Raw genomic sequence first — 25,293 nt, 5'->3', positions numbered from 1 at the left:
TTACATTTCGAGACAAAAGGTTTGATGATAGCAGATTGGAATGAGACACATGCATAAGACAAGCACAGCCAAGTTCAGAGGATAAAAATGTAAACTATATGTTTTATAAATATTAAACAGACAAACAAATAAAACTTCTTTTTTTTTCATTTATAGTCATATTAATAGGATATGATATGACCACACCCATCTGTATTAGGGTGAAAATACCCTGTGGTCCAAAATGATTATGAAATATTTCATTCCACTTATTTGTAGCATCAGCTGTGACAATGATCGTGTAGTTGAATTACTGTATCACAATCTTGTTGATGTTTTAGCCTACTTAAATATTTGTCTAACAGATCACGCACAACCCATTCTTTCGTAGCCCACTTAACTTACTTCTGACACGGATGACATCATCGAGGCTGATCGAGACGGAGCTGTCCTCGGAGGAGCAGTAATGATCCAGCATCAGTGTGAGCTGTGAGGCACTGCTCTCCGGATCATGTGGAGTTTAAAGCGCATTTTTATTTGGGAAATACCTGAGATAGCCTATGTGTGGATTGCTTCTTAATTTACACGAATATTCTTTTGCAGCGATGGTAAGTAACAGCTAAAGCCATGCACTTTTATTTACAAATCAAAGGTAAATCCATTTATTGAAAGAACAGTGCCATAACTTAATCTGCTCTAGCGATAAATATCTGTAGCCTATTAAGATGATGATTACTAGGCTGTATAGCCATATGAGACGCGACGCGTGCATTTCTTACATTAACAATGAACTTGGGTAGACAAACTTGAGAGCTGAGACTTTCATTCGAAACTGTCGATGTGCTAGCAGTTAATCAACAACTTTACAAAGTCTTGTACACGTTCAAATCATCCACAATAACTTTCAAATAAAATACAATTAATAAACTACCAGGTTAATACCACTGTACATGTTTGTCATTTTATTTAGCTCATATTTAGGCTCTCATTAATCAAATAATTAGGCTATACATGGGTTAGGCAAGACTTTCTGTCATCAAGCCGTTATCGCAAACTGCACGTTTGTTCTGCATTATCGTTCTTATTACAAATAAATAAATACGAAAAGAAATAGAGCTTTGAACTTAAATGTTTTTATTTTATTATCTGACTGCTAGATTAGTTATTCTGTTAATAAACTAACATTGACAATAGAAAAGCAGTTAACTAAAAAAATAAAAGGATGTCCTAGTAGCCTATTGAAAATAGTATGTAAAATAGCCTACCTGATTGATGTAGCCTAGCCTACAGTATGCAACTGCACGAGCTGAGGATGTGTGCGGCGAGCAACTCGAACCACTTGAGTCGTCGAGGAGCCGTTCGATTGGAGTGAGAACCAAGTTTAAGTTAGAACGCCCACGTTTAAGTGCCAGAGTTATCACGAAAATCCTCGTAGTGAAATTGTACCTCGTCAATGGTTAAAAAGCATGCTTTTCGTCGAAATCAGTTCATGTTTTGCGAGTAACGTAGGCCTACGGGAGTTAAGCTACGCTTCCTGCGTGTTTCTCAATATTGCCACATAGACCAATCAGAATGAAGCATTTACTATATTATAAGTAGGCCTATTTATTGAAGTAGCCCTGAAATAAAAATCAGACAAAAATGAATATATATTTAAATTGAACAGTTCAGACAAAATTATTTAATTGGGCTTTTATGGCTCAATGATATAGGATAATATGGAGCTTATAGCCTACTTAAAAAACTAAAAAAACACCTCAGTTTTATTCAGAGTTTTATTTATTGGGGGGAGGCATTGAGAGATGTACAGTAGGCCTACACAAACTTTCCTCAAATGCCAGAAGTATCATATTTCAGACTCACAGTCACATTTTAACTTGACTTTTTGTGTGTGTGTGTGTGGATAATCAAGTAAACCTAAGCTGCATCAGTCCAGTATTTATCTTAAAATATTTAAATATATAATATTTAAATTAAATAATTTACATCTAAAAAATTAAACAAAAATGACATTTATAAAAATTTGTAACATGTGACCAAGACCAAAGTGGACATTTTTAAAATTATACTAAAATGCCATTTACTTGCTAAAAATGTAAACTATCAATCAGATGACATAAGACATGTAGAAAAGATTTTTCAGCAAAGTCTTGATTATGTTGATAATTTAGAGGCCTTATAAATTCACATATCAAATATGATACAGTAGGCTTTATAGGGTTAAATAATTTCACATGGGGGTTGAATTGATAAATTATTGTGCTATTTATTTATTTATTGTCATATTTATAGTATTTCCTTCCACCTGTTGCTCTGTTCTTTTTTCAGTTGGCTCTGTAATCACCTGTCACAATGGGTAAATCCTGGATTAACCATCTTGTAATGCTGTGCATGTGGAGTTGCTTAGGTGCCCAGCAACTGGAAGATGAATTGCCTTTTCAGTTTACTCATCCAATTTACAATGTAATGATATTTGAAAATTCAGCTGCAAAAACCTTTGTTGAATGCCCCATAAAAATGGGCATTTTCATGGCGAACCAGTCTTGGGACATTTGGTACTTAATAGAATCCGGAGACCATGATAATTTATTCAAAGCTGAGCAGTATGTTTTGGGTAATTTCTGTTTCCTGCGAATAAGGACCAAAGGAGGGAATTCTGCCACTCTCAATAGGGAAGTAAAAGACCACTATCTACTGTCTGTAAATGCTATTGAAAGACATACTGGTGCTGAGACACAAACACAAGTTAAAGTACAAGTTCTGGACACAAATGATCTCAGACCTCTTTTCTCACCGACTACATACAGTTTTTCTGTACCTGAAAACTTAGCCATCAGAACAAGCATAGGCAGAGTTTCTGCCACAGATGCTGACACAGGCACCAACGGAGAGTACTATTTCAGCTTCAAAGAGTGGACTGACATGTTCGCCATTCATCCTACTAGTGGGGTTATAACTCTGGCAGGCAAGCTGGATTACTCTGAGGTGGCTCTTTATGAGATTGATGTGTTGGCCGTGGACAGAGGTCTTAAGCTCTATGGGAGTAGCACAGCAAAGCTAAAAGTGCACGTACTGCAGGCCAATGAACACGCACCTGTCGTCACAGCTGTCCCCTTAACTCCATGGAACGCAACCAGGGATCCCACTTATGCATATGTGACTGTGGATGACGGTGATGAAGGGCAGAATGGCGAGATTGCCTCTTTGAGCATCGTAGCTGGAGATCCACTCCAGCAGTTCAAGACATTCAGAACAAGCCCTGGGAGCAAAGAATACATGATCAAGGCCATCAAGGAAGTGGAATGGGAGGGTTATAGTTTTGGGTACAATCTTACATTGCAGGCCAAAGATAAGGGAAATCCTCCAAAGTTTTCCTCAGCCATTGTTGTGAGGGTGAGATCGCCCAGTGAATACACAGAGACTCCTGCATTTGAGAAGAGCATCTATAGAGTAAGTCTCAGTGAGTTTGCGCCACCTCACTCTCCTGTTGTTATGGTCAAAACTGTACAGAAACATTCTAAGATTAAATACTTGTTACAATTCAAAATGCAACAACATGAGAATCCATTTATTATTAATCCAAACACAGGCCTTATTACCACCACGGCACCTATAAAAGCAGAAAGTGTCAGTCAATATGAATTTGATGTTGTTACCAGTGACAGGCGAGCAGTGACCAAGGTGGTGATCAGTGTAAGTGACATGAACAACAACACCCCAACCTTTCAAAAATCTAATTTTGAAGCCAGTATCGCAGAACATGTGCCTATTGGGACCAGCGTCTTAACAGTCAGTGCTACTGACAAAGACGAAGGAGAAAATGGCTATGTCACCTACAGTATTGTCAATGTGAACAAACAGCCTTTTCAAGTGGATTATTTCTCTGGTGTCATAAGCACTGCGGAGGATCTAGATTATGAGATAATGCCAAGAAAATTCTCCCTAAGGATTCGAGCCTCAGACTGGGGCTCCCCTTTCCGCCGTGAGGCCGAGGCTGTGGTTTCAATCACTCTCACCAACCTGAATGATAATAAGCCGCAATTTGAGAATATCGATTGTGATGTTACTGTGCCAAGAACTCTAGGGATTGGTGAGCAAATAACAGTGGTGTCTGCCATTGATGCCGATGATCTCGGCGTAGTGCAGTACAGAATTGACACTGGTAATAACTTGAATCTTTTTGAATTGGATTCCAGCTCCGGGGTGCTGACACTTAAAAAGTCGCTGAGGGATGGCGATGCGGCGAAACACTCTTTCCACCAACTGCAAATAACTGCTAGCGATGGAGAAATATCAAGTACTCCTATGTTCTTAAATCTAACAGTTGTTAATGCTTTCAAACATGTCCACTCCAAATGTGCAGAGACCGGTGTTCTGAGAACTTTAGCAGGGCTGCTGCTTTTTGGCTCTAAACTACACAGTCAGAAAGAAGCAGAGGATGAATTCGCAGACATCCATTCTGTTAACCGCCATTCTCCACAGTTTATTGAGTCCACTCCAACTTTAATAGAAGTTAAAGAGGACCTTCCTGTAGGGACAAGCGTAGCACTCCTCAGAGCTGTCGATTCAGACTCTGGCTTCAATGGGAAATTGCTTTTTGTGATCTCAGGGGGAGATTTTGATAGCTGCTTCACGATAGAATCTGACACAGGGTGGCTTAAAGTTTTCCAGCAACTTGATAGAGAAACAACAGACAGCTACACTCTCAACATCACTGTTTATGACCTCGGCTTACCGCAGAAATCCTCATCTCACATTTTAGATGTTAAAATTTTGGATGCCAATGACAACAGTCCAGAGTTCCTTCAGCGTGAGTATTCAGTGGATATAAGTGAGGACACTACTATGGCAACAGACATCATTCAGCTTGAAGCGAAAGATAAAGATTTAGCGGTCAATGGAATGGTTAGGTACTCGTTTCTTACTGAAACGGACAAATTTGTCATACATGAGGAAACAGGGATTGTAACAGTTAATGGGCTGTTAGACAGAGAGGCCAATCCGTTGTTTGTTTTGAGGGTGGCTGCTTTTGATGCAGCAATTGGTGAGCCTAAAATGGTATCAACAGTGTTGTTACACATTAATTTGAAGGATGTGAATGATAATGCCCCTACATTTATACCCCAACAATACCATATCAGAGTGAGAGAAGACATTCCAGTGGGCACCTTGGTGCTCTGGCTTGAAACTCACGATCCTGACCTTGGCCTGTCTGGACAGGTGAGATACAGTCTAACAGATGGGGAAGATGGAAACTTTCAGGTGGATAAAATGACTGGAGCTGTGTACGTCTCTCAGACTCTTGATTTTGAAACAAGACAAGTATATAATCTGACAGCAAAGGCCAAAGACAGAGGCAAGCCGAACCCTTTATCCTCATCCTGCTTCATTCAAGTGGAGATCGTGGATGTTAATGAGAATATGTACTGCCCATCTTTCCCATTCTTTGTGGACTGGGGCACTGTGAGTGAAGACGTCCCAGTTGGCACCTCTGTTATGAAAGTTACAGCTCATGACGAGGACAGCGGCAGGGATGGAGAAGTTCGCTACTCCTTACGAGGCGGTTCAGGCCTTGGAGTGTTCACAATTGATGAACAGAGCGGTAAGCTAATTTGTATTCTTTATTGCTTTTTTAAAGAAAAAAAACTTGTTCTAGGTCAAAATTAGTCTGTTGGGTTTATTAATTGAAAACAAACAAGTCATCAGGAATCCACACACTAAATCTAAAGACAAACAAACACTATGTTGAATGAGCATATCATGGAGGCTTGTAAATAAATAAATCTTCATGGTCATCTTTTTGTTCTTCTGTATTGAATGATGAGAGATTGCTCCAAAAAGTATTTGAACACTTAAACATATATTTCATTTAACATTTCATTAGATATATTGTTCAAAATAATGGTTACAGTTTATGTGATGAAACGATCTGTGGTTACTCTGCAAGGACACTTGTGTGAACTTGAGGGTAACTGAATTTATACACTGTAAAAAAAAAAGGTTCTTTATTGGCATCAATGATTCCATGAGGAACTTTTAACATCCATGGAACCTTTCCATTGCACAAAAGGTTCTTTATAGTGGTAAATGGTTATTTAAATTATTAAAATGTTTTTCATACATATAAAAAAAAGTCCAATACTCTTCGGGTCCACTCTATGCATTTTTAACAAACAACAATGATTTAATTTTGTTATTTGTACCATAGTGCTATCTAAAGACGTAAGAGAGACCAAATGAAAGAGATAGAGAATAAGAGGGAGAAACAAAGAGCGATGTGCTGGGCACTTTCACCCTGAGGAAAGAGCTTATCAAGTTTTACTGAGTTATGAGAAGTCACACCACTACCTTTAGAAAAAAGCCCACAGCGTGAAAGCAGACACTGCCAAGAGACAGACAAACAAAAAGAGCTGCCTCATCTTCCCTTACCCTCTTATTCACTCAATATTTTATGTACAATGTCTGCCCTGTATACATTTTTATCTTTTATGCAAATGTCCGTGTTATGAATTCTCAGTTCCCTGATAGATAATAGATTCATTCTTTGCTTCTACTGTATGTTGATTACATTTTTCATTTAAAAGAATATTATTAGCAATGTGTAAGACGTTCCTACTTTGTATGGTTATGTATGGTGACTTCATCCTTATCTAGACTTTAGAGTTTGCAATGCAAAACTCCCAGTACCATGTGACACGATTTTATAGCAGCACCGTTGGTGCTGTCTCAGTCTAAATGGTTAAAGTGCTTCATGTAGTGCAACATGTTCCTTCTTCTTTTCTTTGTCACAGGCATTGTAAGGACACAAGAGACCCTTGATCGTGAGACTACTAATCATTACTGGCTTACAGTCTATGCTACAGACCAAGGAATTGTGCCACTTTCCTCATTTGTGGAGGTTTACATCGAGGTTCAAGATGTCAATGATAATGCTCCACTGACAACAGAGCCTGTGTACTATCCGTCTGTATCTGAGAACTCTCCCAAAGACGTCTCTGTCATCCAGATCCAAGCATTTGACCTGGACTCTGAATCAAGTGATAATCTCTCATATAAAATAACCAGTGGAAATCCACAGGGATTTTTTGCCATCAACTCCCAGACAGGTAAATCTATAGCTCTGATCAAAACTGCTAAATCCCAGTATGTGGATTTGTGTTTTAAACATGTAAATAAGGAATTTTAAATACATTTTACATATTTTTAACATTTATTTCAGTGTTAGCTTTATTATGATGATGATGATGATGACGAAAATGGGACTGCGTTATTATAGCAATGCCCTTCATGTTTCATATGCAACAAGGAGCACCTCGAACATTTAGTGAACACAAATTAAAACATTTTACCCTGTATTTGAATATATACACCAATAGACATGAATAAACTGCACAATTTGAGTGTTGTTCATACCTGTGAGTGAGAAAAATGTATGACCATTAACATGTTAATGTTTACAAATATACATGTAAATAACATTTTCTGAACATAAAATACGTTTTGCTATGAAATATTTCCTGAAGTTTTTAAACATCATTGATATTCACACCAGCTGGTTAATTACATTCACCGAGCAGCACAAGTAATGAATGCAGCTAATTAATTTGACGCGCCAATTGATTTCTCCTCCACCAAATTACTTGCCACACTAAGTCAGCTCAGCTTAAGGTCTCAACAGTGCAAGAAAAAAAGTTTTTCAAAGGATTTCGCTGCCAAAGTCAATTGAACAAACTGAACTTAGTTGGTACATTGAGAACTCAATGTTTTTTTGGAGAAGAATTGTGAGCGTTCAGTTAGCGTTTCCAGGAACAGAGAACACAGCGCTCTAAACTATGACTCGTTTTTTTCTCTTTAGCAAAAAAATAAAAAAAATACATGAAGGAATGCAACATAAAGGAAACACTCTCTGAGGAGAATACAAAATGTAGGGTAGTTTTACCTGTCAAGCCTGAATGTTTCCCTCCTTTTTTTTTTTGTCTGGAGAACAGCTTAAATCTTTTATTACTAATAGAACGTTTTCTCAGTCAGACGAAGAAAAACACTTGAAATGGACCATTTTTCATTTCTTGTACAGGGTTGGTGACAACCACATCACGGAAACTGGACAGAGAAAAGCAAGCAGAGCATCTTCTTGAAGTAAGCTGCTGAACCCTGTAACTGATTGCATTGTATTTACTTCCACAGAAGTCAAATAAGAATTTCCATGCTGTTTTTCTTCATACAACAATAGAACATAGTGATCATAAACTGTATGCACAGCTCCAAAAAGGACATAAAAGTAATCCATGCACTATGTCTGCTTCATGAATGAAAATACTCTTTTGAGACATTCTAATTTTGTATTTCAATGAAAAAAATGACACCATACGGGTTTAAAACAACATGATGGTGTGAAAATAATTTAAATTTCTGGGTGAACTGTTCATGTTGAGGAGATATTGAAGTTTACCTCTAATTGAATACATTTTATGCCTCTCTCATGTTTGTTTTGGCAGTAGCTTCTCAAGCGCTCAGGCCTGAGATCTGTGTTTTATTCTTAAACAGATCACTGTTTCGGATGATGGCAGTCCAAACAAGTCTACAACAGTTCGTGTGATAGTCAACGTATTGGATGAAAATGACAACAGTCCCCAGTTTCTGGAAAAGACCTTTAAAATCAAGCTGGTGGAACGACCAGAGGCAGTCGAATGGGAGCCAATTTATCGAGTGATTGCTTATGACAGAGATGAGAGTCCCTCCTCTGATATCTCATACACAATTGAGGAGGGTGAAGAGCACAGGAAATTCTTCATTGAGCACACAACTGGGTTTGTGTTCTCCAAAGAGGCTTTTTCAGCGGGGGAGTATCATATTCTCACAGTACGTTTATTTCAATTCCTAGACTCCAAATGGAGGACAGACTTAACAGAGGTGTATTGGCGGCTTCAGAATGAATGGAGACAAAATATTTTTGAATGCAGCTTCTAAATGATAGAGAATTTTGTTAACTTTGATCATTAAATTAAGTAAATATTGTGGCAGAAATCACCCATTGACATACAGTTAACAAAAAAATACAGTATGCCCCGTATAGTTATCATCCTTAAAAAACAGGCTCTTGATATGTCTATGTAAAAAATAAAAAATAAACAGGAGAAAACACTCACATTGCTGTCTTGCAGATTAAAGCATCAGACAATGGAAAGCCTTCAAAGTCGTCCATCTGTCGGTTGCACATTGAGTGGATTCCAAAGCCTAAGCTGGCTAAACAACCATTGGCGTTTGAGGAGATTCCGCTCTCATTCTCTGTGATGGAGAATGATCCAGTGGCCCATATGGTGGGAGTCATCAGCGCTCAGCCACTTGACTCTCCTGTATGGTTTACGATCAAAGGTAAAGATCTAAAGCTCTACAATCAGCCTTAAAATAATATTTCCACCCCCCTATTCGGTACCTAAGAGACCGGTGTACCTAAGTTATTTATACAAGTACAGTATGTTGGATTTCATGCAATTACTATGTACAGGAGTTTCCAAGCTTCAAAGAGGACACAGATGCATCGTTGATGTTTCCATGAAAGAAACCATTTCCATTAGACTCATCCGATACATTTCAATCCTACTGAAGCCATACGGTAGCTTTAAGTGAAGAACAGCATAAAATTGAAGTTGTTATTCACTGATAATCTTACTCTCCAGTGGTCTGTTAAACACTGAACAAAGTCAGTGAGTTAAACTCAATAATTGATTACAAATTATATATTTATGGACATTGTTACTTCTATAATGTTTTTAAGTGATACAGTAGTTCACATAAAAATGCAATTTCTGTCATCTCACCCTAATGTGTTAATAAAGCTTTATGACTTTCTTTCGTATTTGTAACACATATTTTGAAGAATGTCTCTGTTTTTGTCCATATGATAGTCAATAGGTTCCAGTGTTGTTTGTTTTTCAACGTTCTTACAAATATCTCACACAGGGGGTGAGTAAATGATGACAGAATTCATTTTTGAGTTTTAGTTTCATTTAAACTTCAGTCTAATCCCCACAAAAAGTATTTGAATGGCTTTAGAAGACATCACACAAGTCACGTATCACTTTTATAATACATTTATGGTGCTTTTTGAAGTTTAAAAGCCTTCAAGTTCCCATTCATTGTAATTGAAAAACATTATTACATATTTATGTTTGGAAGAAAGAACATCATAAGGGTTAGAAGAACTATGAGGGTGAATAAATGGTGACAGAATTGTATTTGCTATTTAATCTCTAGTCATTCTTGATGCTTCAGCTCTTAAAAGTTCAATGTTCAGATAATCTTCAATAACCCAACCTTGATTTTGCCCCAATCAGCTTTCAACTGTTTTCCCCCCTCTGCCGTCGCCTTGTCTCATCTGCTTTTCTCTCTTGTTTCTCTACTCTTGCTTCACAAGGCGTCACACATGTTAAAGAAGTTTTTCACATTCTACAGATGGCTTGTGACCTGAACTGTACAGGTATCTGCTGATAAATTGAAATATTTCCTGTCTTCTCACAGCTCTTGCATTATTTCCTGTCACATCTACCAGAAAGTTCTGAATTCATTTGAACGTTTGCTACTTTAATAGCTAATGCAAATTCTTTATTATGCAAACATTTCACCTGTTTGCGAACAGCATTGATATGTGGCTGCTGTCTGTTTTGGTACTAAAAGGTGGAAACACTGGCAACCAATTTGATGTGGAGAAGGCGAGTGGCACAATCATCATCGCTGGAGCGCTAGATGCTGAATGGCAGTCAAATTACAACCTTACTGTTGAAGCAACAGATGGAACAAGATCCATCAGCACTCAGGTGTTTTGTCTTTAATGGCACTTACCAAGAAATTGCCCATGCATTTGTAAAATATGTATTTGTATAGGATCAGTGGATGGAGAGATAAGAAAAAAAATATGCACATCTTTGCTTTGACAGATTGTGTACGCGTGGATCAGTATTCTGACAGGATAATTATTTTGTTTCTTAGTATTACCTATACATTTTGCCACTGCTCAAATTGCAAAGAGTTTAAAATGAACAAGATTACATGTCACACAATGAATGCCAGGTTTAAATTAGTCACAAAGCAAACATATCATAGCTTTTTTTCTAAATGCTTGATATTTTAATCTTTTTAATCATGTGTCTAAGTATAAATTTCAGTAATTTCTCTTGCATGACATTCCTTATAGAAAGATCAGGTTTAAGCTTAATAGAAAATATAAAATTTCATGTAAAAAAAAAAAAGATAACCCAAGTAGCTGGAATGTGCCCTGGCACCTGCAAACTGGGATACTATTGGGCGCACTTAGCTGAAGTCAGGCTCACTGCTGTCTTTCTAATGTATAAGTTGCCACTGTCCTTTTGTCATGGTGTGAACATACCTCTCCTTGGGCGATACCTGCACGTATCAGCCAAGCCAGCCAGCCTTATCAGGTCACAGTGCGAGACTCATCCATCAGTGTGTGAGCAGACCCAAGGCAAAGAATGATGTGAGAGGGAGTAATGTTTTAGAAGAGAGCTCTGTTTCAGCCCTCAGTCCATCTCTCCTGTTGCAGAGAGCATTGCCCTCCAGGAGATTGCACTCTGTACAGTTTGTCATCCTATAATGGGCTTCTTACTTGTGGGCAGTTTCAGGGTCTGTTTGAATAAAATATTTTTATAAATTTGTGTCTAAGGTCAAATAATACGTACTGAGTGTCCTTATGTTATTGTTGCTTGAGTAAACATACATCATCCAAAAATAATCTACTGTAACGTAAATATGATTAAGTGTGGATTTTGGACATATATGCAATGATTTTGACTGGAATAACTTTTTTTAGAGTACTTTTTCCTGTGTTATGTTATGGTTAATATAAATAATCATATACTTAAAATAATGTAAGTAATATAATACAACAATATAACAAATGTTTAACTAATACATATACAAAATATTTACTGTGTGGATTGTGCTTTGTTAAACAGGTCATAATTCAAGTTCTTGACACAAATGAACATCGCCCCCAGTTTGGCCAAAACCAATATGAGATAAGTATTCCAGAGGAAACCCAGCCTGGTATGAAGATACTGGAAATAAATGCAACAGATAAAGATGAGAAGAACAAATTATCATACACACTGTTGAGCAGCACAGGCTTATTTAGCCTGAAGAAGTTTAGGCTTGATCCTGGGACAGGCTTTCTGTACACTGCTGAAAAACTGGACCATGAAACCATGCACAGACATATCCTCACAGTAATGGTAAGGCCATATAAACATATTTTTTCCACTACGCTAGGTATTAGAAAAAACTGCATAAAAACCACACTGCATTTAACAGCTGATTGTTGTTAATATATATATATATATATATATATTTTTTTTTTCAGGTTAGGGATCAAGGTGTGCCTGTGAAGAGTAATGTTGTGAGAGTGATCATCAACGTGGAGGACAGTAATGACAATGTACCATGGTTCACCAGCTCTCAGTACGCCGCCCGTGTCTTGGAAACAGCTGCGATTGGTTCATCGGTATTACAGGCCACTGCTCTGGACAAAGACAAAGGCCTAAATGCTGAGATCCTCTACAACATAGATTCAGGTACAGCTTATCTCTACTAACACTGTCAAATCATTGGAATTTTTTTTATTGTTAATGGAAAACGACCCAAATGTTATTACTAATATTAATTTCTAGACATCCATATATATAATACATACCAGTGGCGAGCAGTGACTTCTTTAACTGGGTATGCTGGGTGGCGCATCACATCACATAAAAACAAAGTGCCCAGTGCAGATATGTTGAATTGGTTTATAATAAGCGAGACGCTCGCTTCACTCTAGAGACCGTTTAGACTACTCAGTTGCTTAGTCTCATGACACATAGCAACACAGCTAAAAGTATTTCTAATATGTTGGACCTTTTATTGAAAGTAGCCTACATTTACCTGTAGAGACATGTCTTCACGTGTCTGCACGCCCCTGATATATACTAATATAAACAATACTACAAATAATGCATTTTTTTATCAGATGTAATTGTTCTATTTTTAAGATTTCTATTCTCACTATTCTATTCTCTGTAGGAAATCATGGAAATTCCTTCAACATTGATCAGTCTTCAGGCATTGTGACAGTTGCAAGGGAACTTGATCGTGAATACAGAGACCAATATGAATTGTTGATAAAAGCATCTGATAAAGGAGAACCTCCTCTCAGTGTGGTTACAAGCGTCCAGGTCACAGTCACTATCTCGGATAATACCAAGCCGAAGTTCCCCTTCAATTCAGTATTGGCTGAAATCAGTGAATCTGTCCCTGTTGGAAGTTTTGTAACTTTAGTCTCTGCCTTCAGTCAATCAACCATTTTTTATCAGATCAAAGAGGGAAATGTGAACAGTGTGTTTGACATCAATCCAAACTCTGGCGCTATCATCACAAGGAAAAAACTGGACTTTGAAACCCTTTCGTCATATAAACTGATTGTGCAAGGTTCGGACATGGCTGAAATGTCGAGCAGTGTCACAGTAAACATTCATCTAAAGGATGAAAATGACAATAATCCTGTTTTCACTCAACCTGAATTTATTGGCTTCATCAGTGAGTCGGCTTTTGTCCGAAGTCTGGCTCTGACCTCTCAGAACGTTCCACTTGTTGTTCGTGCAACAGATGCTGATCAGCAGTCAAACGCAAGGCTTGTCTATGAGATTATGGAGCCATTCGCTCATGACTATTTTTCTATCGTTTCTGGGACTGGAGCTATTCAAACTCTCAGTAACCTGGATTATGAGCAGAGAAAGGTGTTTAACTTCAGAGTTCAGGTCCATGACTCTGGGATGCCACGTTTGTTTGCTCAAAACACTGCCAACGTGACTATACATGTCATTAACATCAATGATTGTGCTCCAAAATTCACTCAGGATTCATATGAGACAACACTCCTCCTTCCAACCTACAAAGGGGTTAAAGTGATAACAGTAAAGGCTACCGACGAGGACTCACTGCCAGACACCAAACTACACTTTGAACTTGTAGATGGAAACATAGGGAACAAATTCTTGCTTGATCCAACATCAGGTGATATTTTTGTGCAAAATGCTACACAGTTGCGGAGCAGGTACAGACTGACAATCCGGGTTTTTGATGGAAGTTTTACTGGCACTGCAACTGTGAAAGTCAATGTTAAAGATAATAAAGGTCACAATCTGAAGTTCACTCAGGAAATTGTCACCGTCTATGTGCAAGAAAGCTCAACGGAGAAGAAGACTCTGGCAGTCCTCTCTGTAGTTGGAAACAGAGTCAACGAGCCTTTGTTTTATTCTATTCTCAACCCTAACAGTAAATTTGAAATAGGACGCACATCTGGAGTGCTTTTCTCCACAGGCATCCCATTTGACCGCGAAGAGCAGGATTTGTTTGAAATCTTTGTGGAGGTTACAAAAGAGTCAAGGTCGAATGGAACCGCCCATGTGCTTGTGCGAGTGCACATTGAGGATGTGAATGATAATGCCCCTGTCTTTATAGATCAGCCCATTAGCGCCGTAGTTCAGATTGACAAAATGGTGGGTTCGGTTTTCGGAAAGGTGTCCACCGTGGACAAAGATATTGGCAGAAATGCTGAGGTTACATACCATTTGAACAAGCATGATAAATATTTTCAAGTAAGCCCGTCAGGAGAAATATCTCTTAGGAGACCTTTAGAGCTTGAAAATGTTGGCAAGTTCATCATTAACATAACTGCGCAAGACAGAGGCAACCCACCGCTGTTCTCAAAAGCAGAGGTCATTATTTCAGTGGTAAACAAAGCCACACCAGTGTTCGAAAGATCTTTTTACAAGATTGTAATCCCTGAGAATGTTCAAGTTCGTACTTCTATACTTCAAGTCGTGGCCAATCAATCTGCAGGACATTGTGCAGTCTATAGCATCAGCGAAGGAAACCCATTCAATCAGTTCAACATTAATTTCAATTCTGGACTCATTGAAGTCATCCAGCCATTGGATTATGAGGCTCACCCCGCATATCGGTTGAGTGTCCAGGCGACAGACTGTCTAACCGGGGCCAACTCTGATGTTTTTGTTGATATCATATTGGAAGATGTCAATGACAACATACCCACATTCGAAGCAGCAGTGTATAATATTAGCATCTCTGAATCTGTTGTAATTGGAGCCTCTGTGTTACAAGTTGTAGCCATGGACTCGGACACAGGAAGCAATGCAGTATTGTTTTATCAGTTGTATGAAAAGGATGGAGCCACCTCAGATCACTTCAGAATAGATGTTGAAAGTGGAGTCATTTGGACTGCAGGACTATTGGACCATGAAACGCAATTGAAGCATGAACTGATTGTAAAAGCTGTTGATGGTGGAGCATTTCAGCTGTCTGCTGAGGTCCAAGTGATTATATATGTAACTGATCTTAATGACAACCCACCTATTTTTGCACAGCAGCTTTATAATGCCACCATAAGTGAGATTTCTTCTCCAGGGAAGCTTGTGACCTGTGTTAAAGCATATGATGCTGACAGCCGTGGAACCAGACAGCTGGAGTATGCTATTTTGTCTGGAAATGACAACAATATATTTGCAATTGATGCGTCAAGTGGAGAAATTGTGATTGCCAACATCAGCCGACAGTCTCTTGAGCACTTCTACAGCTTAATTTTGTCAGTAACTGATGGTGTTTTCAGAAGTACTGCTGAGGCAAACATCTATGTGATGGCTGAGAATAGACAAAGCCCATCATTTACCCAGGATGAGTATCTTATTGAGCTCCCGGAGAACTCTCCTGTTGGTACGTTGGTTGGACAAGTTGAAGCCATTGACGATGACCCAGGGATATATGGTCAATTGACATTCCTCATTGTAAATGATATCGCCAGGGATAAATTTACCATCAAGGATGATGGCTGGATTCACACAGTAGAGGGTTTTGACAGAGAAAACCCAGAAGAGAAAGCGATTAGCATCAGTTTAATGGCTAAAGATGGCGGTGGGCGATTAGGCTTTTGTACTGTTATTGTAATTCTCTCTGACGTGAATGACAATTTACCCAAATTCAGGCTCTCAGAATATAAAGTTACTGTGCCAGGAGATGCTCCCAGTGGTACAACTGTGATCAAAACATCTGCAGTCGATGAAGATGAGGGAAGTAATGCTGATATAATTTACACTGCTGACTCTGATTTAGGGCACTTTGAAATTCATCCACTTAGTGGAGCGATTGTCACAAAGGAAAGTCTAATTGGACTGGAAACTGGCCTGTATTCCTTCTTTGTGAAGGCTAAAGATTCTGGAAACCCACCAATGCAATCTATTATTCCTGTTTCAATTAGAATAGTTCCCCCTGAAACATCAATCCCAAAGTTTGCAGAGCCGTCACTGTGGTTGGAGATTTCAGAAGACCTGGCTGTCGGAACTGAGATGGATATCTTCCAAGCCCAGAACGAACGGTCTGTGATCTACAGCCTTGTTGGAGGGAACACCCCAGAGAGTAACAAAGATGATGTCTTTGCTATTGACAGCAGTACTGGAAAGCTTGCACTCACAAAAAGACTAGACTATGAAACTATCAAATGTTATGATCTTACAGTGCAGGTCAGAGACGTTGAAAATGGCATGGAAATGATCTCAACTATAGATGTGAGTATCCATCTCAAAGATGTCAATGACAACAGCCCACAATTTGAGTCCTTCCCCTACCAGTCATATATACTTGAAAACCTACCAGAAGGAACTTCTGTAGTGCAGGTCAAGGCCACTGATCTTGATTCTTGGCTGAATTGTCAGGTCACTTATACTCTGCATGAAATCCAGGAGCACCCTGATGTTCTGGAGATGTTTGCTGTGAACAGTGTGACGGGCTGGATAACCACCCTCACTGAGATAGACAGAGAAAAGGCAGACCGATATCGAATCACCGTGGTGGCCACAGACAGAGCACAAGGGCTTCGTATGACAGGCACTACTGTTGTAGAAGTGACAGTTGTGGACTCAAACGACAACCCTCCATTATTTGCTGAAGCAGTTTTTAAAGGTACTGTGAGAGAAGATGAATCTACACCAGGCACAGTTATCACCGTTCTCAACTGTGCTGATTCTGACAGTGAGGAAGTCAACAGGAGGTTCAGCTGTTTTATTACAGGTACACTGTCCATGCTACCAAGTTAAACTAGTAAGATTAGAATCACCATTAATTTCATTAATTACTTACTCTCATGCCCTGTACTTTTTTTTTTGTTCCTGTAAGAAGAATGTCCAGACTGCTCTTTTCTATAATGAAATCAAATTGTACATTATATTTAAGCTAATAAGTGATAAGTGCTCTAAAACAACACTTGCTTAAATGTTACGATATATATTTTATTTAAGATCGATACTGTGTGAGTTACATCATAAAACTTCAAATAATAGCCGGGCTTTTATTTTCCCAAATCGCCAAACTGCACCGGCTTGTTTTTGAGACAGGCGTCTATATGAGACAGGCCTTTAATTGTTGAGATGTTGTTCATTGAGTGTAAGCCTAGAGGTAATGATCCAAATAGAATAGGCTGATAGACGAAAAGCATGACAGTAGGAGGTTACCACTGACATTACGTTTTATTTATAATTTGAATGTGTTTAACAAATCAGTCAATGTAAGAATTAGCCTACTTTATTACCGTATCTAAAGGGGGTCGCACACCGAACGAGAAGTCTATGACAACTCAAAGTATCGCACACCAGATGCGCACTTTGTCAGTTTATGGCCAGCAATATTGTTTTGTTTAAGGACATTATGGAATTAAGATCATGTCTGTACTATGTTATGATTGTATTGTACAATTAAATACAATCATTGCTTAGTCTGCAGTCTGAATTCATTTTAACTCAGAGCGTCCGTTAACTGAATTAATTGAGAATATCACCTGAAAATCCGATAACATCAGCAATTATCATTCAAAGAGCGGATTTCTGTAAATTAATGTAAAACTAAATGTATATTGCAGCACAGGGTGAAGTTATATAGGCCTACATAACGACGATTTGAGACAAATCAATGTAAATTTAATATAAAACTATAACCCTTTAGATTATTGGCAGCATCAAAAAACGAAGCGATGTGACAGCCATGGCTGAACAATACAAGTTACCAGTAATATCCATAGAGCCAATGAACTTGTTGCCCGAAACACATCAACAAGAAAGAATGAAGACTACCGTGTAAAACAACTGCAATCATGTGATACAAAATGATCCTATTAATCACTAATCATCATCACCGCGATCTTCAACTACAAGTTCGTCGCTCTCCTCCACTTCTCCCTCTCCGGCTCCACTAACTCTGCCTGCCTTGTATGCGCCAAAAGCTCCCACCCAGATGCGCAGAGCTCTCTTGCGTGCGCAATCTGCACCATAGAACTGGCTTAAACAGACGATTTGACGGGTTTTAGAAGATTAAATACAACCCGAAACTAAACAACAGACCAGGCCTCTATTTCAAGTCCAGGCAAGCTTTTATTAAGATCCCTTTAGGGCAATTTGGTTGCAGCACAGATAAGCAGACAACAAACGGACACATAGGCTACAATACATCATGATAGTAAATAATAACAACACATATTACAAATTACAAAAAATAAAAATATAAAAACCTTAATAAATACCTTTAAGACTTATTTAATAGTCTAATTGCACTCGGAACAAAAATTTGAGACCGGCCTTTATTTATCCACACCTGTAGCCACACCAGGCGTGTAAAAGGGACAGGCGTCTTTTTTAGGGACAAGTTTTACCGTATTATGCATCATATTATAAAGGCAAATGTCTATTATTGTTGTAACATAGCGTAACATTTTCAGTTCTGTTTATTTTATTCAAATTTATTTGTAGTGTTTTTCACAATACATATCATTCCAAAGTAATGTTAAAAAAATGGTTAGGTTAACACCTAAACTTTTACAATTCAAAAAATTCATGGTGTAAAATATTTTCTTTTACGTTTTCCTTCTTGGCCCCCTAAAATTCCCTTGCAGCCCCTGGAACCAGTTTGAAAACCCTTAGTCTAAAGCCATTCGATAGCTTTATACCAGAAACTGGTATTGGCATTTCAACATGACAATTCTGTGAGGTGTTTATTAACCTTTGGAAAGAAATTACAGAACTAATGCCACCAGCTCAATTGCTGAATGTTATGAATAATCTATGATATGTATATGAGTGTTCTGTATTATACCGATGCTGATTAGAGATATTCAGAGCATCTTGTTATTGTCCTCAGTTTCATTACATCGCCTGATTAGTATCTTGTATGCAGCTAGAAATACAATGAAAATCCCCAAGATGTTTAGAATGATGCTAAATGCATGATGATTTGACTGCTAATCTCCTTATTAAATATTTCTGATTAGACCAAAGTTAATTTTTTCTTGCTTAATGTATTCAGGTGGAGACCCGCAGGGCCTGTTTGATGTGAAGCACACAGATGGTGTTTGGGTGGTCGCTGTCAGCAAAACCCTGGACAGGGAGGAGAGAGATTTCTATCTTTTAAACATCACAGCCACCGATGGAACCTTTGTGACAAAGGCTACCGTAGAGATCACTGTCCTTGATGCAAATGACAACAGTCCTGTTTGTGAAAAGGCATGATGTGTATATTCATTAGCCCCTGAGCTCTTTATTCTGGACTGTGCAGAGAACTTTTAATGAATATGCACTTTTTTCACAGATTCTTTATTTTTTTTAATTTTTTTTAGACCCATTTCTTCAGTCACTTTAAATTGAAATCCACTTTTGTTCTCAGGATGTGTATGCGCAAACTGTTCCTGAAGATGCACTTGTTGGAAGACAAATTCTTCAAGTCTCAGCCACTGATCCAGATATCCAGTCAAATGCAGAAATAACGTACCAGTTGAGTGGCAGCGGAGCTGAATCATTCATAGTTGACACCAAAACAGGTAAAATTAAATTTGATCTAAAGCAAGGGGTTAAGTATCTTATTCAAGGACATAATGGCAGTAGCTCATTAATCAATCCCTTCCAGATTCAAGCCCACAACCTTGTGATTATCAGGCCTGATCGTTATTGACTTTATAAAGCGTTCAGTGTTCAATGTGAATAGCGATTTCTGCAATACATTGTTCCAAAGCCGCTTTACATAAAATAATCCCTCAAAACTTTAAGTGAACAAGCCAAGCATGGCAGTAACAAGGAAAAAACTCTCTAAGAGGTAAGCAGAAGGAAACATTGGCATGCCCATGCAGCCCATCCTTCTCTTGCTGACATGTACAGTAGTATATATTAGTGTATCATAAACACTACTGTTTAAAAGTTTGGGCTCAGTAAGATTTTTTTATGTTTTTGAAATAATTCTCCTTATGTGATTGTGCACTAAGGCTTAATTTATTTGATCCAAATATGCATTTCATTTTATTAATATAACATTTTATTTTAATAGGCTTTAAAGTGTAATTTATTCATGTGATGGCAAAGATGACTTTTCAGCATCATTATTGCAGTCTTCATAGTAACATGATCCTTCAGAAATCATTCTAATATGCTGATTTGCTGCATTGGTGCATAAGTTCGTCTGACATTTTTCTTTTCAATGAGCATGTTATTAATTTGACTCTTATAAGTGACATTTTTGAAAATAATCATTTCAACTGACTAATAAACTTTTCATTGCCATTAAAGTGAAATTACTGCACCGTAACATAGGAGCCTGATAAAAATGTACTTAGAGGTTTTTACATCTGAAGTCTTCATTTATTTGAAGTATATCTTTTGTAACATTATAAATGTCTTTATTGTCCTTGCTGTATCCTTGCTGAATAAAAGTAAAGTTTTTTTAATTTCTTTTAAAAAAGTACTGACCCCAAACTTTTAAACGGTAGTTTACATTTTTGTATTTTTCTTCTAGGTGTAGTAACAACGCTGGTAACCCTGGACAGAGAGATGACAGATGTGTACAACCTAACTGTGCGTGCAGTGGATGGAGGCAATCGCTTCTGCCAAGCTTCTGTGGTCATCACTGTTGATGACGTTAATGACAATGCCCCCAAATTCACATCGGACCCACATCATGTGAGCATTCATCAGAATACACAACCTGGGACGTACGTGGCACGACTAGAAGCCTTCGATGCAGATATTGGTATGAACAACTTTTCAACATAAGCAACCGTTTCTATTATTTGGTAACCTTGTTTTTGTAAATTCCCTTGCAAAAGATTGTAGTAGATGTACAGTCAGTTCCAGCAGTGTAAACTGATTGAACATCAGTAGTTATTAGTCTGTGCCATCTTTCACTCTGTGTGGCATTTCATCACTCTCGTCTTCACTCAGCATGTAGCGTTCCCTGACGTTGGAACAAATTATTATAATCTTCACTCCTCTTGCTTAATTGTCTTAGCTCCCTGCGAAGGTAACAATTACTTTCTCGCAGTAGTCCACACTCTAATTTTGTAATGATAATCTGAACTTTTCTGCCTTGTAAATTCAGATCACTTTTTCTTTTTTGACATCTCATGCACATTGCCTGTTGTTTGTTTAACATTTCGATCATCACTCCGTTCTCTTCCGCATCATTACTCTTCGAAGCTTCTGGCCACTTGGAGGCCCGTCTGTCTTGCAAACATTATTGTGGCCTCTAACTAAAGTAAACAACTGCCAGGTATAATGTCTTGTAATTAGTGTTTCTTTCATGAATTAACATCATCAAGATGTGTTTGCGAGTATTTGCTGATTGGAGAGGAGATTGTGAAGTGATTAATTTCAATTCATTCAGCTGTCATCATAGGATTTTCATAGGCGTTAATTAGTCAGAGGCAATTAGGCTGGACGACCGGGCGACACCAACAACAAGGCCTGCTCTCATTGCACTAATGAGCATATGAACAAGTATGTTTTGTATATAAACTGCAAATTAACCCAACAAGAAGTAATTAGATCATATTTCTGCCACCCTGCCTCACTATGTCATGAAGGGATTAGATTAGAGGGACACACTCATTTTTGCATCACTTGGGATTCATTGCAAGCCCAGCCGCTCTCCTCAGAATGTTATCATTTCAACCCACTCATGACTTAATGATATAATGACATTTTTCTGCCCACTTCTACTCAATTTAGAATTTTAAATGTTTACTCTTCTCAGCAATATGTCTTTATTTTAGACTTCGTTTTTGTTATTAAGTAGGGGGTAATTTTAATTGCAAAGACCCCAAATCACAGGACAGGTCACTGCATCTCTTGTTTACAGTACATTTTATTATTTTATTCAAACATTATTTTCGCATATGTCACAATATGAGGTTAATTCAGAACTACTCAAAGTCAAGGTTTTTAAACTTTGGGGGTGCCTGAAAGTACATGTTACCTTAACATGCACAGTAAAAAATTGTAAATGGTTTAACATTACATTATAAGTAACTTTACTGTTACTTAATAAAATGCAAAGTAAAATGTATGGGTTTTGGAAATACAAACATATGGACCAACTAAGGACATTCCAACGCATTCTCATCCTTGGGCGACCAGTAACATTACTGACGCTTTTGACAAATCGTCTACATCCAACGCACATGGCACCCTTTAGCATCAATATGAGACGCACAGAGCTTTGTTCGGTTATGGTTGGGTTTAGGTCTGGGGTAGGGTTAGGGTTAGACCGCTAGGAGGCGCCTTCTGGCCCATATCTATCTGCGTCTCATATTGACGCTAAAGGGTGCCATGTGCATTGGATGTAGACGATTTGTCAAAAGCGTCAGTATATTTCAATAGTTTTGTTTCTATCAGTAATGCACATTAGGATGTTTCGTGTTACATTTTCTGTTATTTAGTTTTGTTTATTTAATTATTTTAGCGTCATGTGTTACCCTGATGCTGTGACATTTTTTCATCAGAGCTGCCAGTATTTTACTGTAAATTTAACAAGATATCTTTTTTACAGTGAGTGGTTTGAGAGGGGGGACTTAAACCTTGCTTCCTGCGAGCCGACATGTCTTATACAGCCCATTGTGCCACAGCTCTGGCATATTAAAATATTAGAAGAGTACTCTACTATACAAGAGTTTCTTACAAGAGTTGTGTTTTGTTCAGAGTTAACAGCATATTGTTCACTGATAAAGAATTAAACTTACCATTTCTGCTAAAAAAAGAAGAAAATCTGGCTTCAAATGAGAGGAGAGAAAGGGGACTTCTGTGGACACTTAATGGACTAAATGGATTCAAAGTTTTTTCGCCCAGATTCACTGAAATGAACCCTTCAAAATATTTGATTCACAGAAATGTAAAAACTAAAAAATATAATAAAACTTCTTTCAGACAGCAACAACAACTTGTTCCCAGTCCCTTGCCGCCACAAATCTAATACAGGCTGTGACCTGGATGGGATTTCCTAATACTCTTTCCCTTTTCTTTTTCTCCAGGGATGAATGGGAAAATACGTTACTCGTTTGAGGACTCTGCCGGAGGTCTGTTTTCAATTGAGGAGAGCTCAGGAATGATCAGTTTAGAAATGTCCCTGGACAGACAGACGAAGGCCATGCATGTGCTGAGGGTACGTGCTACAGACCAGGGCTCTCCCCATCGACTCTCCTCTCTCAGTTCTGTAGTGGTGACAGTGCTGGACGCTAATGACCATCCACCAGCGTTTGAGCGCAAGGACTACGTTTCCACAGTTCCTGAAGATGTTACGGTAGGGACTAAGCTTCTGAATGTCTTTGCTGCAAGCAGGGACAGAGAAATTACTTCCCAGACAACGTACTCTATCACCAGCGGCAACGAGCAAGGAGCTTTCCGAATTGATTCACGGACAGGTGACACACACATATACACACAGTTACTCAAAGAGGACCCCACTGTGGATTTGGGGATCACTTAGTGAATGTTTGTGTTTGCAGGTGACATCTTTGTGATGGAGCAGGTGGACTATGAGGAGTCTCCACAACACTACCTGACAGTGAAGGCCACCGCCAGAGGGAAACAGTCGCTCAGGGACACAGCTACTGTTACCATTCACCTCCTTGACGTCAACGACAACAGCCCTGTGTTCAGCCAGAAGATCTACTCGGCTGTAGTCAGCGAGGACACCAGACTCGGGAACACAGTGCTGACGGTAGGTGTTTAGCATGTTTGCATTAAGATTACTACAAATGTACACTTACATTTATGCATTTGGCAGGCGCTTTTATCCAAAGCGACTTACGGTACATTGCATTTCAGGGTACACATTTTACATTCTTATCAGTTCTTGCTTTCTCTAGGAATCAAACCCATGACCTTGGCTTTGCAAGCGGTAACGCTCTCCTGTTGGAGCTACAGGAAAGTAATGTAATGTAATAAGTTACAGATTACAAGTTACCCTATTTAAAATGTACCGTAATAAGTAGTGTAACTATTTTAATTACTTTATTAAAGTAATGTAACTGATTACAATTCATTACTTTTTGATTACTTTTCTCATTTCCAGCACTGGTACGCATTTTTATCACTCGCCATAGTGGCAACTCTTAGACAGTGGCAATGTGGATTGATGTAATTGGCAGACGTGGTGAGCTGATAATTCAAACAAGAGAACCAATCAAAAACATTTGAATAGCATCGCTTTACTAAACGACCTTTAAACGGCAGCAGGCATTGTGCACATCAAAAACAGGCAAAGCAACAAATTAATATTTTTCAACATATCCTAATTTTTTACAGAAAATATTCAGATGTAATCCCCTTTGTAATCATTAACATTTTCGTAAGTAACTGTCATTTAATTACACATCAGTAACTGATGAATACAGACTGATTACAGTCATATTTATTTTGTAATTAAATTATGTAACTCAGTTTCATGTAACTAGTTACTCCCCAGCACTGCCTATAAATCACCTCAAACACCATAGCAACCATCTAGAAGTGCCCTGGCAACCACGTACGCAATAACATGCTAAAACAAATCACTCAGAACACCAACCCCTTAACCGCATGAAAACCTCTGGACACCCTGGAATTGTGCCGGCAAGTTTTGTGCGAGCATTATGCACATCAATCTAATTAAACCGTATTTTGATTGTGTTGCTAAACCAGTATAGAAAGATGTGGCATATACTGTAGTTTATGTGAGATAAACAGATTTTCATCAAGTGTAATGATCCTTTTCCTTAGGTACTAGCGAATGATATTGATGGGCATTTAAACAACCGAATCCACTATTCCATTGAGGACATCAACCAAACGTGTCCATTCATCATGGATGCAGTCAGTGGTGATCTTCGACTTGTCCATCAGTTGGACAGGGAAAAGGTAATGCTTTTTAAGTAACTTCTTCCCCTTCACTATAAAAAGATCTTGATAA

General features: G+C 38.4%; 1 protein-coding gene across 1 annotated transcript in view; it reads left to right on the top strand.

Moving 5' to 3' along the window:
* The first annotated feature begins 457 nt into the window (after nucleotides 1-457).
* The window catches only part of fat1b (FAT atypical cadherin 1b), a 36,704-nt gene continuing 11,868 nt past the window's right edge, over nucleotides 458-25,293 (top strand). The window contains exons 1-17 of the mRNA XM_079630570.1: nucleotides 458-587; nucleotides 2,308-5,581; nucleotides 6,771-7,085; nucleotides 8,054-8,115; nucleotides 8,524-8,838; nucleotides 9,141-9,351; nucleotides 10,394-10,456; nucleotides 10,648-10,793; nucleotides 11,949-12,224; nucleotides 12,353-12,563; nucleotides 13,051-17,109; nucleotides 19,390-19,586; nucleotides 19,747-19,900; nucleotides 20,866-21,099; nucleotides 23,375-23,764; nucleotides 23,849-24,063; nucleotides 25,104-25,241. Of these exons, the coding sequence (XP_079486696.1) occupies nucleotides 2,332-5,581; nucleotides 6,771-7,085; nucleotides 8,054-8,115; nucleotides 8,524-8,838; nucleotides 9,141-9,351; nucleotides 10,394-10,456; nucleotides 10,648-10,793; nucleotides 11,949-12,224; nucleotides 12,353-12,563; nucleotides 13,051-17,109; nucleotides 19,390-19,586; nucleotides 19,747-19,900; nucleotides 20,866-21,099; nucleotides 23,375-23,764; nucleotides 23,849-24,063; nucleotides 25,104-25,241 (10,236 nt within the window). The 5' untranslated portion in view covers nucleotides 458-587; nucleotides 2,308-2,331. The remainder of the gene's footprint in view (nucleotides 588-2,307; nucleotides 5,582-6,770; nucleotides 7,086-8,053; nucleotides 8,116-8,523; nucleotides 8,839-9,140; nucleotides 9,352-10,393; nucleotides 10,457-10,647; nucleotides 10,794-11,948; nucleotides 12,225-12,352; nucleotides 12,564-13,050; nucleotides 17,110-19,389; nucleotides 19,587-19,746; nucleotides 19,901-20,865; nucleotides 21,100-23,374; nucleotides 23,765-23,848; nucleotides 24,064-25,103; nucleotides 25,242-25,293) is intronic.

Source organism: Phoxinus phoxinus (genome assembly GCF_949152265.1).
Source record: "Phoxinus phoxinus genome assembly, chromosome: 12".
Classification (NCBI taxonomy): Eukaryota; Metazoa; Chordata; class Actinopteri; order Cypriniformes; family Leuciscidae; genus Phoxinus; species Phoxinus phoxinus.
This window is presented reverse-complemented; position numbering and strand designations above follow the sequence as displayed.